The sequence below is a fragment of the Vanrija albida genome, assembly GCF_041260175.1.
Source record: "Vanrija albida strain AlHP1 chromosome Unknown contig_5, whole genome shotgun sequence".
Classification (NCBI taxonomy): Eukaryota; Fungi; Basidiomycota; class Tremellomycetes; order Trichosporonales; family Trichosporonaceae; genus Vanrija; species Vanrija albida.
In genome coordinates this window covers 2,055,108-2,070,030 of record NW_027191424.1, presented here as the reverse complement: position 1 = coordinate 2,070,030, position 14,923 = coordinate 2,055,108, and the positions used below count along the sequence as shown (strand labels likewise).

At 64.0% G+C, this 14,923-nt stretch overlaps 7 protein-coding genes across 7 annotated transcripts; 4 read left to right on the top strand and 3 right to left on the bottom strand.

Moving 5' to 3' along the window:
* Positions 1 to 10: 10 nt before the first annotated feature.
* Positions 11 to 1,330, top strand: arc1 (ARP2/3 actin-organizing complex subunit Sop2; the record flags this gene model as incomplete). The annotated part of the gene is made up of 3 exons (XM_069355405.1): positions 11 to 83; positions 124 to 212; positions 251 to 1,330. 3 exons carry the CDS (start codon positions 11 to 13, stop codon positions 1,328 to 1,330), a joined length of 1,242 nt encoding a protein of 413 aa, XP_069207476.1.
* A 130-nt stretch (positions 1,331 to 1,460) lies between these two features.
* Q8F55_006964 (uncharacterized protein) lies at positions 1,461 to 2,183 on the bottom strand (the record flags this gene model as incomplete). The annotated part of the gene is made up of 3 exons (XM_069355404.1): positions 1,461 to 1,539; positions 1,614 to 1,838; positions 1,915 to 2,183. 3 exons carry the CDS (start codon positions 2,181 to 2,183, stop codon positions 1,461 to 1,463), a joined length of 573 nt encoding a protein of 190 aa, XP_069207475.1.
* A 158-nt stretch (positions 2,184 to 2,341) lies between these two features.
* Positions 2,342 to 3,377, top strand: Q8F55_006963 (uncharacterized protein; the record flags this gene model as incomplete). The annotated part of the gene is made up of 3 exons (XM_069355403.1): positions 2,342 to 2,580; positions 2,624 to 3,206; positions 3,321 to 3,377. The coding sequence occupies 3 exons, from the start codon at positions 2,342 to 2,344 to the stop codon at positions 3,375 to 3,377; spliced, it is 879 nt and encodes a 292-aa protein (XP_069207474.1).
* Positions 3,378 to 3,493: 116 nt separating this feature from the next.
* Positions 3,494 to 5,912, bottom strand: Q8F55_006962 (uncharacterized protein; the record flags this gene model as incomplete). The annotated part of the gene is made up of 3 exons (XM_069355402.1): positions 3,494 to 3,945; positions 3,982 to 4,249; positions 4,298 to 5,912. The coding sequence occupies 3 exons, from the start codon at positions 5,910 to 5,912 to the stop codon at positions 3,525 to 3,527; spliced, it is 2,304 nt and encodes a 767-aa protein (XP_069207473.1). The 3' UTR covers positions 3,494 to 3,524.
* A 918-nt stretch (positions 5,913 to 6,830) lies between these two features.
* Q8F55_006961 (uncharacterized protein) lies at positions 6,831 to 8,781 on the top strand (the record flags this gene model as incomplete). The annotated part of the gene is made up of 4 exons (XM_069355401.1): positions 6,831 to 6,846; positions 6,897 to 6,950; positions 7,001 to 7,516; positions 7,553 to 8,781. The coding sequence occupies 4 exons, from the start codon at positions 6,831 to 6,833 to the stop codon at positions 8,779 to 8,781; spliced, it is 1,815 nt and encodes a 604-aa protein (XP_069207472.1).
* A 422-nt stretch (positions 8,782 to 9,203) lies between these two features.
* Positions 9,204 to 9,835, bottom strand: Q8F55_006960 (uncharacterized protein; the record flags this gene model as incomplete). Its single annotated transcript, XM_069355400.1, has 5 exons — positions 9,204 to 9,305; positions 9,404 to 9,517; positions 9,578 to 9,587; positions 9,646 to 9,664; positions 9,742 to 9,835. The coding sequence occupies 5 exons, from the start codon at positions 9,833 to 9,835 to the stop codon at positions 9,204 to 9,206; spliced, it is 339 nt and encodes a 112-aa protein (XP_069207471.1).
* Positions 9,836 to 12,023: 2,188 nt separating this feature from the next.
* Q8F55_006959 (uncharacterized protein) lies at positions 12,024 to 14,661 on the top strand (the record flags this gene model as incomplete). The annotated part of the gene is made up of 3 exons (XM_069355399.1): positions 12,024 to 12,303; positions 12,400 to 12,484; positions 12,534 to 14,661. The coding sequence occupies 3 exons, from the start codon at positions 12,024 to 12,026 to the stop codon at positions 14,659 to 14,661; spliced, it is 2,493 nt and encodes an 830-aa protein (XP_069207470.1).
* Positions 14,662 to 14,923: the final 262 nt, after the last annotated feature.

Below are 14,923 nucleotides of genomic sequence, written 5' to 3'. Positions count from 1 at the left end.
CCTCTCTACCATGTCCGCCCCCGAAGTCTTCCAGCTCTCCCTCGGCCCGCTCACCGGCGTCGCCTTTGGCCCGGACCGCTCGCGTGGGTTACAGAGTTCCCCTGGTCCTTGCTAACCCCGCAGAGGTCGCCGTCTCGCCCAACAACAACGAGGTGCAGATCTACTCGCGCGGTACTGGCGACTCGTGGGACCTGCAGACGACGCTTGCCGAGGTGAGCCTTGCCCGCCGTCCCTCTGCTAACGTCCCTAGCACGACAAGCTCATCACGGCCATCTCGTGGGCGCCCCAGACCAACCGCATCGTCACCTGCTCGCAGGACCGTAACGCCTACGTCTGGACCCCGACGGCCACGGGCGAGTGGAAGCCTGCGCTCGTGCTCCTCCGCCTGAACCGCGCGGCGACCTGTGTCAAGTGGAGCCCCCGCGAGGACAAGTTTGCCGTCGGCTCGGGTGCTCGCGCCATCGCCGTCTGCTCGTTTGACGAGGAGAACAACTGGTGGGTGTCCAAGCACATCAAGAAGCCGCTCCGATCGACCGTCCTGTCGATCGACTGGCACCCGAACAACGTCCTGCTCGCCGCCGGCACGACCGACGCCAAGGCCATCGTCTTCTCGGCGTTCATCAAGGGCATTGACTCGAAGCCCGAGGCGACCGTCTGGGGCGACCGCCTGCCGTTCAACACGATCTGCGGCGAGTTCAAGGCGCCCAACGGCGGCTGGGTGCACGACGTTGCGTTCTCGCCCTCGGGCAACGCTCTCGCCTACGTCAGCCACGACTCGGCCGTCAACGTCGTCTACGCCACGGGCGCTGGCGAGGCGGCTGTGGAGCTCACGGTCCGCACCCAGACGCTGCCGTACCTCACCCTCACCTGGACGGCTGAGGAGCAGCTCATTGCTGCGGGCCACGACTGCCAGCCGACCGTATTTGCCGGCAACTCCAACGGATGGCAGTTCTCGCACTCGCTCGACGACCCGTCGCAGTCGGGCTCGCGCGGCCTCACCCCCGCGGCGACGGGCACGCCGCGCGCTGGTGCTCCCGGCCGCCTGAACAACGAGGCGTTCAACCTGTTCAAGCAGGCCGACTCGCGCGGCCAGGCCAAGCCTGCGCTCCCCGGTGGCCTCGGCTCGACTGCCGCGGGCGTGACCCCCGTCGGCGCCGACGGCCACCTGCTCACTGTGCACCAGAACTCGATCACGTGGGTCGAGCCGTACGAGTGGGCGCAGAACGGCGACGTTGCCAAGGTGACCACTGCGGGCAAGGACGGCCGGCTGGTTATCTGGAACGTTGCTGGGGGTGGAATTGCGGGCCGCATGGGCAGCCTCAACATTTAGTGGGCGTGTGGCATAGTTGTAGCCAGCACATGCAAATCAAAGCATAGAAGCGGCGTTGGTGCAGCATAGCGCGGTGGTGAGCACAGAAGGGGCATGTTGGCAGTGAATGGTGTACATCGATGGTCTACGTCTACTCTCTATTGCCAGTGCGGTTGACGGGCGGCTCGCTCGGGTCGTCGTACAGCGGGGGAAAGTTCTTGAGCGGTTCTCTGTCGCCGGCGTCAGCTTGCCCAGCTTGCCCAGCTTGCCCAGCTTGCCCAGCTTGCCCAACGACCACACGCACGTCCTCGCGTCCCACACGTCCTCCGAGCTCTCGCCGACGCGGCGCTTGGCCCACCACTCTGCGCGGCGCTTGATCCACAGCTGGCGGCGCGCCTCCGTGTCCTCGCCCTTGAGGCTCATGCAGTACTTGAAGTCTTCAAACTTGTACGTGCAGTCGTGCAGCTCGCCGAAGCGGTACATGTTGCGGAGCTGGGGCAGGAGCGCGTAGCACATGAGGAACTCGTCGCTGCGAGAGGCGAGCGTCAGCGAGCGAGCCAGGGCAGCAACAGCGGCACTGCAGCAGCACCGCCAGCGGCACTCACAACAGGCGCATGCAGCCGGGCACGTCCTCGAACGCGGGGTACTGCGCGGCCTGGTACGCTTCTTCTTGTGCGAGCGTGCGCTCGTACCGGCCGAGGAGGTGAGGTGGGGCGGGCGCGGGGTCGGCGTGGTCGGCGGCGGCGTTGGCCGGCGCCGCGGGCGCTGGCGTCGCTGCTGGTGCCGCTGGTGTCGACGCCGCTGTCTCCTCTGGCTTCGCCGCCGCCGCCGAGCTCGGCCCCGCGTCACCCGATCCGAAAATGTTCCAGCGCATGGTGAAGTGTCGAAGCAACCCCCCCATCCTCGACATTTCCGATCGACACTTGTGCCGGGCGCGCCGTTTTCCCACGGTCGCCTCCCGCGACGCCGCCTGACGAAATGTTCAAGCCGAGCCAAGTCCAGTCCACCCAAGTCCACATCGACACAACCACAATGGCAGCCACCCTCTCGCCCTCGGAGCGCAGCTACATCCTCTCTGGGCTGACGCAGACGCCCGCGACGCGCCTCGACGGGCGCGGGCTGCTCGAGCCGCGCGCGCTCAGCGTGGCGTACGGCGTCGCGCCGGCCGCGAACGGCAGCGCGCGGGTGCGCGTCGGCGACACCGAGGTCGTCGCGGGCGTCACGCTGGCCGTCGGCGAGGCCGGGGCCAAGGGCAAGATCGAGGTGGACATGTGAGTTGAGCTGGGCGGCTCGAGCCAGCTGACACCGACGCAGCACGCCCCAGGCCTACCCGCACGCCTCGAGCTCCGACCTCGCCCAACAGGCGACCTACTACGCCACCCTGCTTTCCGAGCACCTGCTCCCCACGCTCCCGGAGCTGCGCATCACAGAGAAGCGCGCCTTCGTGCCGGCGCTGCACCTGACCCTCGTCGCGGCCGACGGGGGCGTGCTCTCCGCTCTCGGGGTGGCGGCGCGCGCCGCCCTCTCGGACCTGGAGGTGCCGCGCACGCGCGAGATCGGGTGGGAGGGCGCCGGCGGCGACGAGCGCGACCTCGCGGGGATCAAGGGCGCCGTCGGCGGCGCGAAGGGCAAGGCGCGCGCGCGCGCCCGCGGCGCAGACGACTGGGACCTCGACGACGGGTCTGGGCCGCTCGACGGCCGCGAAGACCTCCCCGTCCTCGTTACCCTCTTCCTCGTGCCCGCGTCCGACGTCCTCTTCGTCGACGCCACGCCGCAGGAGGAGGCAGCGTGCCCCACCCGCCTGCACGCACTCGTCCGCCCCAACGGCAGGATGTGCGGCGCACGCCTCGAGGGCCAGGACGGCATCGATGCGGCCCGTGTGCGGCCCCTCTTCGAGGTGAGTGCGGCGGCTTGGGCCTGGCCTCGGCGTAGGCCTCGGCGCCGGGATTGCACCTGGCCACGGCGCCGATCTGCGCCGACACCGCACCTCGAGCCCACTGACACCCCCCAGGAAGCCCAGCGCATCGGCATCGACCTCGCAGCAGCCCTCAACGCCGACCTCCCATAACCGCCCCCACCCTGTTGTAACACCTATGCATGCATCTTCTTCTTCTTCCTTCTCCCCATTATATGTCAGGTGGCCGGAGGCCATGCAGGGTGGGTGTGAGCAATGAACGTGTAGTATGGCTTGTGGTTGTGGTAGTGTTACGGCTCGTTACGTTTCGTCGCTGGTCGTGGTCGTGGTTGTGGTCGTGGGTGCGTCGGCCTGCGCCTTGCCGTCGCCCGCCTCGCCCGCAGCGGCAGGCTCGGCCGCCTCACCGGGCGTCTCGATAATCGTCGGCGGCGTGCTTGGGGTCGACGAAAGCGCCGCGCTGACGGTCCTTGCGCCGCCCGCCTCGTGCGCAGCCTCGCTCACCCACGCGAACAGCAGCGCAGACAGCATGCCCTCCCATCCCTCAGACTTCTTGGCCACCACAGACGGGTCAAAGTCAATCTGCGGGATGTCGCGGCGCCGCAGAGGCGGGATACTCGGCTGCACACCGCGCCGAGGCGACGTCTTCTTCTCCGCTGGCGGCAGCACCGAGCTCGGCGTCGCGGGCATGACGAGTGGAAGGTTGTAGCGGTGGCGGAGGGCACTGAGAGTCAGACCTCGCAACAGCACGCCCACTTACGCTGCCCATGGAGTCAGGTTGCCAATCAGCCTAAAGGTCCACTCGCGCGCCGCATCTCCCTGCGGCGCACTCGTCACCGTCTCGTGGATATCCTCGTCGGGAATGTCGCCCCAAGGACGCTTCGACGCCAGCACGTGAGAGTTGAACGCCTGGATCAGGAGGTAGCCATCGCTGAGGCGGCCGAGGAGCGCAGAGGCATCAGACGGCGGTGGCAGCAGCTTGACGTGCTCTTCGGTGAGGTGTGCGGCGATGAACGCCCTGGCTCGCTCTACGCACCGCGTCAGAACCATCGCTGCCTCCCCCTGCTTGAACTTACCCAGCTCGGTGACATTCGGGTCACTGGCCCATGCTCCGGTAGGTCCCGCAGCCCGCTCACCGCCAAAGGCGCGCTCAACGGCGTCGGCCCACCGCCCGGCTGCTTCGCTGACCTTCCTGCTCTCAGCACTCCAAGCCGTCGGCGACACTGTCTTGTACCGGCGGTCCTCGGAGACGAGTCGGTCCTCCCATGGCTCTCGCGGGCGGTCCTCGTTCTCAAGCTCCCGCGCGAGGTCATTGACGTTGAAGTACTCCTCGTTGTCAGAGAAGTCGTCATACGCAAGGTCGCCATTGCTCGATGCAGGGCTGTAAAGGAGCTCCTTGGAGGGCGACGACAGCCGGCGGTTGGGATAGCGCCTCGGAGAGTCGAACGCGGGAGACGAATTGTCGCTGCGGCTCGGAGGCGATGTCGTAGTGTCCGCACTGTGCTGGTGAGTCACAGCCACAGGGGACTCGACAACCGTTGGGTCACCCCCTCCATCGGGAATCACAACGAGCTTGGGAGGCTTGTCGTGCTGCTGTCGGATTCGCTCTTCGAGATGACGCAGCTGTCCCAAAAGGTCGAGAGCCGCTCGACGGACCGGCGCAATGGGGTCCGGCGTGGCGACAACAGGCGGCGGGACGCTGCCGCTCCTTCCATCACTCGCACCGGAGACCACACGCCGGGTGGCCTTGACCGCAGGGCGTGATGGCGTTGAGAACGTTGGGACTCCGGAGCGGCCGGCCGGTCCAGACACACGGCGTTGGCCGGACGGAACAAGGGCAAGCGCCAGAGTGCGAACACGTCGCACGGCGCGCGCAGTCTCGACAAACGCCCCGCGGACGTCCTCAGGTGGAGCGCCAGGGCTTGATGGTGGGCTGCCGCGGCCCGGGCCCCAGCGCTTTCGGATCGTCGCCACTAGCTGGGTCGCCTCTGCCGATGCTTCAACCGCATTGACGCGAGCGAGCTGAACCTCCTTCCAAGGTCGAGGTTCCTGTGTGCGATCGCGCCTGCCCTCGCCCTCGTCGTCCTCGAGCATGGCAGCCAGCGGAGAGGAGCGGATACCGACACCCAGGCCGGCACGATGCTCGACTCGCGCACCGCCCCCAGAGAACTGAAGCTGGAGGTCGCGAATCGAGGGCAGTGCCTGCACACTCTCACGCTTGGCCGCGCTCCTTGCCATGTGACGGTGGTACTTGTGACGTAGCCCACTCGGGGGAGGGCCAGAGGGCAGCGGAGCCATGCCGTCTGGGGCGTCGACGATGGAGCTCCCAGGTGTGCTGCCGGTAAACGAGTCGTCCTCGTCGTCGATATCGTTGTCGTTGTCTGGGTCAAAGTCTGACGTTGCACCGTTCAGTCGGACTTCATAGGCTGTGACGCCCGAGCCGCGCTCAGACTCTTCTTCCTCGATTGCGGCTACGGGTGGCGCGGGCGTGCGGGTCAGGCGATTCGCCCCGATCGCGGTGGTCTCGGAGGTCGAGGTCGGCGCGGAGCCCGTTGGGTCGAAGCCGAGAACAGAGGGTGCTGTTGCAGCTGCTTGTGGGGTGGTCGAGACACGGCTGGCGGCAGTGGTAGCCAGTGCCGGCGTGGACGCCTCCACCGAGGAAGCCGCAGAGGGCTCGGGCGTAGGATCCATGCTGAAGGGGGGGTGCGATTCAGCGACGCCAGTGGCTTGCTTGGTGCGATGGGTTTATAGTCGAGGGCGTGGAAGGGGGAGAGATCGAGACAGAGAAAGGGTGTGATCTCGTCCTTTAGGAGCTTTGTGATGCCGCCGAAGTTGGCCCCGTCTGTCCTGTCAGTTGTCTGTCGTGTATGAGGGAGCGGCAAGCGGCGAGGGAACGTCTGCGGTGGCGGCAACGACGGGATGAAGTGGTCGGGTATGTGTTATGCCCTGTTTAAAGGTAACGGCGGGCCGGCGCGCGGGCTGACAGAGAACTAGGGAATATGACAAGGCGGCGGCGGCGGCGGTGGCAAGCGTGCGAGCCAACAACAAGCCGGTGCGGTCTGTCTGTCTTGGTAAAGAACGATTCTTGCTCGTTGCTGCTTGGTTTGCTCCTTGTCGTTTGGGGAACAAGAGAAGGTGCAAGAGAGATTGCGTGGGTCCGTCCGTGGGTCCCTATGGTCTGTGGGACATTGCAATGATCAATCAACGACCAGGAGGTGATGAGCAACAAGTTGCTGTTACCGACCTCGTGCCCCCTCCGAACCTTACTTGGTCTCGTCATTTCCACCTAACCGGCGAGCGACGAGCGGCACCACACCTGACCACGGCGGCGGCAGCACGACGACGCGCCGAGGAAGGTGGGCCTGGACGCGACTGACAATCCGTCGCCCTTAACTTGTTGCCAGGGACCATAGGCGCCCCTGCCACAGTGGGTTTAATACCGCAAATGCCCGCAAAGGCAAACGCCCGCCTAATTACCATGTTAGGCGTGCAGCCCACTCGTGCACACTTCCAGCACCCAACGTCGATTCACGCACCCAACGTCGCTCTCCTCCCTTCCCTCCACTTTCAAAAGTCGCGGCCAGACAACAGTCAACACCACCATCCACAATGGACGCCGGATACGGTGAGTAGCCCGCACAGAACCGCACGGCAGACAGCTGACCGTACCCCCAGACGCGCTCGACGCGGCCACTGCGTCGTACACAAAGTCGCGAGGCGGCGATGACGGTGAGTTGTGTTAGGGGACCTTCCCTCGTCCGTTTTCTAACCTCCCCCAGATCGCTACCGCAGCCACCGTGACGACCGCGACAGAGAACGGCGCCACCGGGACGACCGCGACGACAGGCACAGCCATCGCGACGATCGTGACCGCCGCGACCGCGACAGGGACTATGGACGCGATCGCGAGCGCGAGCGAGACCGCGACCGCGACCATCGCCGCGATGACCGGGATCGCTATGACCGATACGACCGCGACCGCAGACGGGATCGCGGTGACGACCGCTACGACCGGGGAGACCGGGACCCGTACGCTGCCCCGATGCGCGGCCACTCGCCCCCCCGCAGGAGGCACGATGACCGCGGCGACCGTGGTGACTGGCGCCATGGCGGAGACGACTATGGAGGAAGAGGTGGTGGAGGCGGAGGACGGGGACGCCGACGCGACTCGCCCCGCCGCTCCCCTACACCCCCGGGTGCTGTCCCCCTCGAGGCTCGCCATGTTGAAACCTCGCTCTGGGACATTCCCGCTCCCCAGTTTGAGGGCATCAGCGCTTTGGAAGCCAAGATGACTGGTGAGTTTCACGTCTCGTGTGATGCTGACTGCGTAGGAATGTTCACCTATGGCCCCGGACGTGTCCCCCCGCCGTTACACCTCGGCCTGCCCTCGTCGTTTGCTGCTGGTATGCTCAACCCCCTGCGACAGAGCAAGCGGGTGTACATTGGCAACATCGACGACACCATTACCGAGGACCAGATCAAGAGCCATTTCAACAAGCTCATGATCGACAACAAGATTGGCAGCGAAGAGCCTGGAGACCCCGTGCAGACGGTATCGGTGAACGCCGAGAAGCAGTACGCGTTCATCGAGTTCCGCACGGGCGAGGAAGCCTCCGCCGCCATGCAGTTTGACGGTACAAAGCTCGGCGATGTGTCGCTCAGCGTCAAGAGGCCCAAGGACTATGTCGGTATTGACACCAGCCTTGGGTTCATGGGCGTGGGCGGCGACAGCAACAACAAGTTGTTTGTTGGTGGCTTGCCTACCAACCTCACGAGCGAGCAGGTCATGGAGCTCCTCAAGTCGTTCGGCGAGCTTCGTACCTTCAACCTTGTCAAGGAGGGCAACGGCTCAGTGTCCAAGGGCTTTGCTTTCGTCGAGTACCTCGACCCCACTGTCACGGACATGGCCATCCAGGGCCTGCACGGCTTCCAGCTTGGCGACCGCGCCCTTGTTGTTCAGCGTGCGGCAACGACGGGTCGTGCGAGCGCCGCCCTGCCCAACGTTCCGGGAACTGCCGCCTTCCTTGCTCAGTCCAACATTCTCGAGAACGCCGACGCCGACGCGCCGCTCTCCCGAGTCATGCTCATGCTCAACATGGTCACCTCGGACGAGCTGTACGACGACCAGGAGTACGGAGAGATTCTCGAGGACATTCGCGACGAGTGCTCAAAGTACGGCGAAGTCGAGGGTGTGCGTATCCCTCGCCCAGTGCCCAAGAGCACCAAGTGGGAGCCGTCCGACAGCGCTGCGCAGACTGCCGAGAAGAACCGCAAGCTCGATGAGGAGAATGGCGTCGGCCGCGTCTACGTCATGTACGCCGACATGGCTTCCGCCGAAAAGGCCATGAAGGCTCTTGGCGGTCGTCAATTCGGCGGTCGCACCATTCTCGTGGCTAGCGTCAGCGAGGAGGAGTTCCTTGGCCCCGCACCACCACCTCCGCCTAGCCCTCCCCCGGCGCCGGGAGATGAGGGCGGTGAGGCCCCTCCCCCGCCTCCGCCTCCGCCTGAGGAGGACCTCGACAAGACGGCGGCTGACGCCTTGAACGACATCCTGGGTTAGAGCAGTGGGGCTGTGAGGCCGGCAGGGCCGGCGTAACGAGACGTGACATATCCTTTGCTCATGCAGACCAAATGTTCTGCCAACATGGCAACCGTGACAGGCTGCAGCCACACCGTTACAGAATGTTCTTTTGCTCTGCTCTGCCAATGTTCTGCGCTCGTTCGGTGCAGCCAAATGCTATGCATTGATATGACGGGCCCCGTGTGCGGGGTACCTACAGTGCTCAAGGGTACCCATGCAGTGTTCTTCCAGGTATTTATGCAATATTAAGAATTAGCGGATTAACGATAGGCGGTGGTCCGGGGGTTGCAATGCTACTTCTTGCTGACACTTTGACTCTTCTCCTCTGTCTCCTCGTTGTCGCCGGGTCCATGCGCGCGCGCTGTGCGTCGCGCGGGGTATCTGCCTCGCGAGCGAGGGCTCTACTTTGCGCCGCCGTTGACGAGCCGGGCGGCAGCGGCCGAGCCGCCGAGTGGGGGGTGGAGCTGGTCGTAGTTCCTTGGCCGCCGGAAGAGGAGGACGTGCTGATGAAACATGTTAGCAAGGTTGGACAAGGGGGCGAGGTAAAGTTACCGGTTCCTGAAAGTGTCAACAAGGCCCAAGCATAACAACAACCACTCACAGGCTCGTGGCGCATGTACATCTCCCATCCGGGCGACTGGCGGATGCCTAGTCCGCGCCAGACCTCCTCGGCGAGGATGCCGGGCGGGACAAACTTTGCGAGGGGCTTTGGCAGCTGACGAGGGTCAGCCATGAGACAGTGGTGCGCTTGTGGCTAGGCACGTTGGCAACTCACAATGACATGACTAGAGGGAGCCGCGGCGTTAGCACGGGTGTTGAGAGCACAACCCATCCAAGGCTTACCGGTACTCCCACTCGTCATCTGCAAAGTCAGCCTTTGTTCGTCTGCACAGGCCGCCTGGCGCCACAGCCACTGCTGCCGCAGTCCTGCCCACTCACCAGAGTAACGGTTGCTGTAGTTGATCTTCTCGTGGTACTGCTCGATGGCACGGCGCTTCTCGTCGGGGTTGAACGACTTTGCAGGCTTGGACATGGTGGGGGTCTAGGTGTTTTGATGCGGGGTGTTTGTTTGTTTGGTTTATGCGGGCCAGTGTCCGATAGCTGTAGGTGGGGGCACGGGTATCGGGGGAAGGAGGCGGCTAGCATGGTCGTCAGCATCGGCGAGGTCGAGGAAGGGGGTGAGTGAGAGGGGTGCAGCTGCTTGCACAAGCAGCTGGTGGGTGGTCATGTTGACTCACCTCTGTTTGTTGTTTTTCGGCGAGATGGGGGGAGGAGGGATTTGTCGGGATGCAGGAGGGGGGAGAGGGACGACGGGGGCCAGAGAGGGGGAGAGGGGGAGAGTAGCCAGGAGAGATGAGGTGATGTGCTATGTGGTTGTGGTTGTGTGCAACGAAGAGGATGAGATGTGTTTAGTCGTGTGGCCGGGGTCGATGTTTGCGGCCAGGCAACGCAGGCAGGCAGCGCACAGTGTTTGTGTTCAAGCCACTCTGCACGCGGCTCGCCCCCTTGCCAAATGCGGGGTGAGTTGTGGGGTAAATTTGATCCCGCTAATGGCTAATGGCCACCACGTTTTTGCGACACCAGTATATTAGGAAACGGGGTAAGAGTTTCGGCTTGCGGCTGTTGCTGCGGTGGGCGAGGCAAGGCTAGTGCAGCTAGTGCAGTCGCGCAGTCGATGCAGCTTGCAGCAAGTCAATAGGGACCGACCACTCAGCCTGCTCCCAAACCACCCACGACCACCGCTCGGACACAGCCGAGGATGACCTCATGGGCGACATTGGAAACAGCCGAACAATAGAGGAGGAAGGTGGGGGAGCAGGGTTAGACACCGACACGCACTCTCAAGTAGTGGGCAGGCCCCCAAACCGGCCACCGTCCATGCTCTCATCCTGTTGGCCAGGCCGTTAGTCTTTTCGGCGCCATCAGCGCGTGTGCACATCGAGCATGCCATCGAGCATATGACGTCGAGTGACCGCGTCGCGTCGAGCGACGCGTGCGACGCTTCGGTGGCACTGCGAAGCTTGAAGAGGCGTCAGCGGCCGCACTCGGCCTGCGTCGCGTCGGTTGTCGTCGCCGAAGAGGATGACGAGCAAACAGTGTATTGCCTACTTGCTCGTGTTGTGTCGTTGTCTGCGGTGCGTGCCTCGCTCCGCATGACTGTGGTCGTCGTCGCCGTTGTCGCTGTTCCAAGAGGCTAAATCTGCCCAAACCTGAAACGCGTCCCCTTTGAGTGTAGGAGCCGCAGAGTCGAGCCAGGCACGTTGGCGCCCCTCGTCGCCGGCGATGCATGCCGGTAGCGCGTCTTGTCTGGCCCAGAACATTTTTGGCCTGGCGCAAGGCGCCAACGGCAGCGAGGGCGCCGCCGCCGGCTTGGGCGGCGCGTGCGATCGGCGGCGGCGGTGGCCGGACCGGCAGGAGCGAGCCCCATTGTCGCCCTCGCCACGTCCAAGCCGGGGGCCGCAGCCCCGACGACAGGGGCACGCCCTCGCCCGGTCACGTACATCCACCACTGCCCCCTGTGTGACCTGCGCGCGCCCCAAACTGCGCAGCTGCTTGCCGCCCCCTCGTCCGTGGCACTGGACCCTCCCGCGTGCCCTCCTCGTCGTGGGTGCCGCGCGTGCTCGTGGCAGATCAAGTTTCAGAGACGCGGGTTGGCCCAAAAATGGAACCAGCAAACCAGCAGCGCAGCAGCAACAACAACAAGACGTGCAGGGACACGCGACCCGCCGTCCGTCTCTGTGCACGGGCCCAGGATGCACGCAGCCGTTGTGAGAAGAAGCAGAGGAAGGGGGTGGCGGAAGGGGGCGCAGGTGGGCGCAGGTGGGCACCGGACGCGCACCGGCACGCACCTCGTGCACGTCTGTGCATCCTTTTGCCAGGCAGAAGTCGCGTCACCCCCTCCCTGCCGTTCCCTCCACCCCGCCTCGGTCCTTTGGCCTTCGTCGCACTCTTCGTTTCTTGTCTGCTGCCTGCTGGCTGCGTGTTTGTTCCCATCTGCTCTGCTTCTCCTCGTCTTAAGGCAACGCCGGCGTGTCTTTCTCTTTCTCCATCCTCTTCCTCTCCTTCTCCCTTCTTGTCACGGGTCTTCAACACCCACCCTCACTCTCCTTTTCAGTACATAGTGCCCTCTGGTTCGCAGGCGAACAACGGCAGAACGGCCTGTCTTCCTCACACATACCCACACTCCCTCGCACCCCTCTGTCACTCGTCCACTCGGCACAATGGTGACCGCCGCGCTGCTCGCAGCCATTGCGGGCGCGTCCGCCGCCGCCGCTGCCTTCACCCCGCCAGGCTACCCTCCCGGCCCCGACATCTTCGGCCGCGTGTCCGAGCCGCTTGAGCACCCGTACAACTCGAACCAGGGTTGGCCCGGCACCCCCGCCGACCACTTTATCATCAACTGGGTGGGCACGACAGTCGTCGCGCGCATCGACCCCATTGCCAACCCCGGAGGAGTCGCAGGGCATGTGCACAACGTTGTTGGATCGTCCAACTTCAGGAGTGAGTGCGAGTGTCGGGCGGCGGCGGCGGTGCCACCGCCTTCTTGGCACACACACACACACACGCTCGGCCATATCTAACCAAATACCCACACAGGCGTCCTCAACACCCCCGAGGAGCAGCAGCAGAGCGCATGCTCGTCTACTATTGTCGCGGGCGACCGCTCCAACTATTGGACCCCGTGAGTGTGGCGGCCCCCCGCACTCATTGACGACGCGCTTACCCTCCAGTACCATCTACTTTGTCAACGAGAACGGCAAGTTCGAGGCAACGAGCACCATGAGCCGCATCTACTACCACACGCCGGGATACAACACGCAGCCCTTTCCCCAGGGCATGCGTATCATCAGCGGCGTGGCGAACTACAGGAACACGTCCGAGTTTCGCAACCGAGGTGTCGCGCTCGGATGCGGCAGCCAGGGTCTCGGCCCGTGGCTGCCCAACGGCACAACCCACCCCGGTGGCTGCAGGGAGATCGAAGGCAGTATCAACTTCCCGTCGTGCGGCTGGGCGAACCAGTCGCTTGACTCGTGGGACCACTTCTCGCACCTCACGTGGCCGGTTTTTGCTGGTGGCGGACGCACCTACCTCGACAACTGGCCAGGTGTTTTCTGCCCGCCGTCTCACCCGATCAAGTACCCCCAGAACATGCTTCAGACCCTCTCCAAGCTGAGCGACGACCAGCTCAAGCGCTGGCGCGCCAACCAGGTCAACTTGATCCTCTCGAACGGTGACGAGACGGGCAACACCTTCCACGGCGACTTTGTCGCTGGCTGGGACCAGGAGCTCCAAGCTCAGACCATTGCTCAATGTGGCAACACAAACGGCCCTGGTACTGATTACTCCAAGTGTCCTCCTCTCAACAACCCGGTTAACAACAAGGACGACGCCTTTTCTTGCCGTCACCAGGGGATGATTCCGGCCGAGGAGGTGGGCTTCTACCGCCCGCTCGACAACCTCCCCGGGTGCAATCCCCGCTGGCCTCTCAACGCAGGTCCCGAAAAGCCTGACAACTGCCCATGGCACGGCGAGGAGCCGGGATGGACTGCCCCCAACGTCTGGTGGTCTGACGACACCCACAACCAGGAGGTGATCATCCCCCTCGCTGTCAACCTCCCGGCCGACGCCAACTACACTCTCGAGGGGCTCAAGAAGTACCCCTCAGCCGGGGATAACGCCAAGCTCGGCCCATGGGGACAGGACCCGCGCATCAAGAACACTGGGACCGTGCTCGTTGGCACCAGTGCCGATGTTGCCAACAATCTCAAGGCCTCGACGGCGACCAATAAGGCAGACAGCGTTTTTGGCATGAGCGACACGACCCCATTCGTCGGCGTTGAGCCCCCCTGTGTCTGTCCGCTTTACCAGACCAACCTGAACAATTGGAACAACGGCCAGAACCCTCGCCCAGGAGACCTGCCCGCCATGAAGGTCATGCCCGTCTGCGGTGCCGTCAACAGCAAGGGAGATGGTGTTCCCAAGACTGGCTACATCAACGGTCCTGCCCCCATCATCACCGGCACCCCTAACAACCCGCCTCCATGGGAGTACAGCTGGCGCGTCGGCCTCGGAATCTACCCTGGCGGGCGTGATGGTGACCTTCCTGGTTGGCCGGTCTGGCGCGATGGCAACATCGGGAACACTATTCCGGGCCGTTGGTACTGGGACAGTCCTGACAACTCGACCGGGCTTGTCTCCAACGCTGGTACTGGAAACGCTTCCACTCCGACGGCTGCGTCCACGTCCTCGAGCGTTTCTGGCTCGGGCACTGCTGTCGTGTCTTCGAGTGCCTCTGGCTCGGGCACTGCTGTGGCGTCCTCAAATGCGTCTGGCTCGGGCACTGCTATCACCTCGAGTGCTGCTGGGCCAGGCACTGCTGTCGCGTCGGGTTCGGCTTCCTCGTCGCAGTCTGGCCTCCCTGGTGGAAACCTCGCTGTGAAGCCCACCGAAGCCCCCTTCAAGGTTGTCGGTGGTGCTGGTTCAAATGGTTCGTACTCGCAGCCTCCGGTCTCGCCTTCGCTCTACGGTGGCGTCTCATCAGCCTCCGGCAGTGTCTCGTCCATCTCCAGTGGTCTTTCCACCCGTGCCACGGCTGCCCAGACAAACGATGCGTCTGGTTCGGGTGCTGGTGCTGCTGCTGGTCTCAGCACCACCTCGCCATCGGTTGCCACTACTGGTGCCCCTGCTGCCGGAACCCCTTCAGTTATTTCCTCATACACGACTGCATCGGCCGGTTCCCCGCATGTCGGAGCGCCTCACTTCAACAACGGAGAGTCACCGACGACTTCACCCGGCACCAAGCCGGGCAGGTGCCGCCCCAAGCACCATCGTGGTCGCCGCTCCCGCCATCGTTTCTGATCCCTCCCAATATTGTTTCCTCATTTGAGCACTTGATCATGCCTGCACACACACACTTCTTCGTTTAATAGTTCGTCTGGGGCGTACCCCGAGCTCGTCCTGGAGATGGCATTACCTTTTGTTCACTGTGCGAGTGTGAATGTGCTCTCCACACCTGGTGCCATTGCGCTCGTGCTTCCAGTTCACGATTGTCCGAGGTGCCACATCCGGACCGAACATGTCACGTGACTTAACTTTCAAATGCCCTCCCATTTCTAATCCA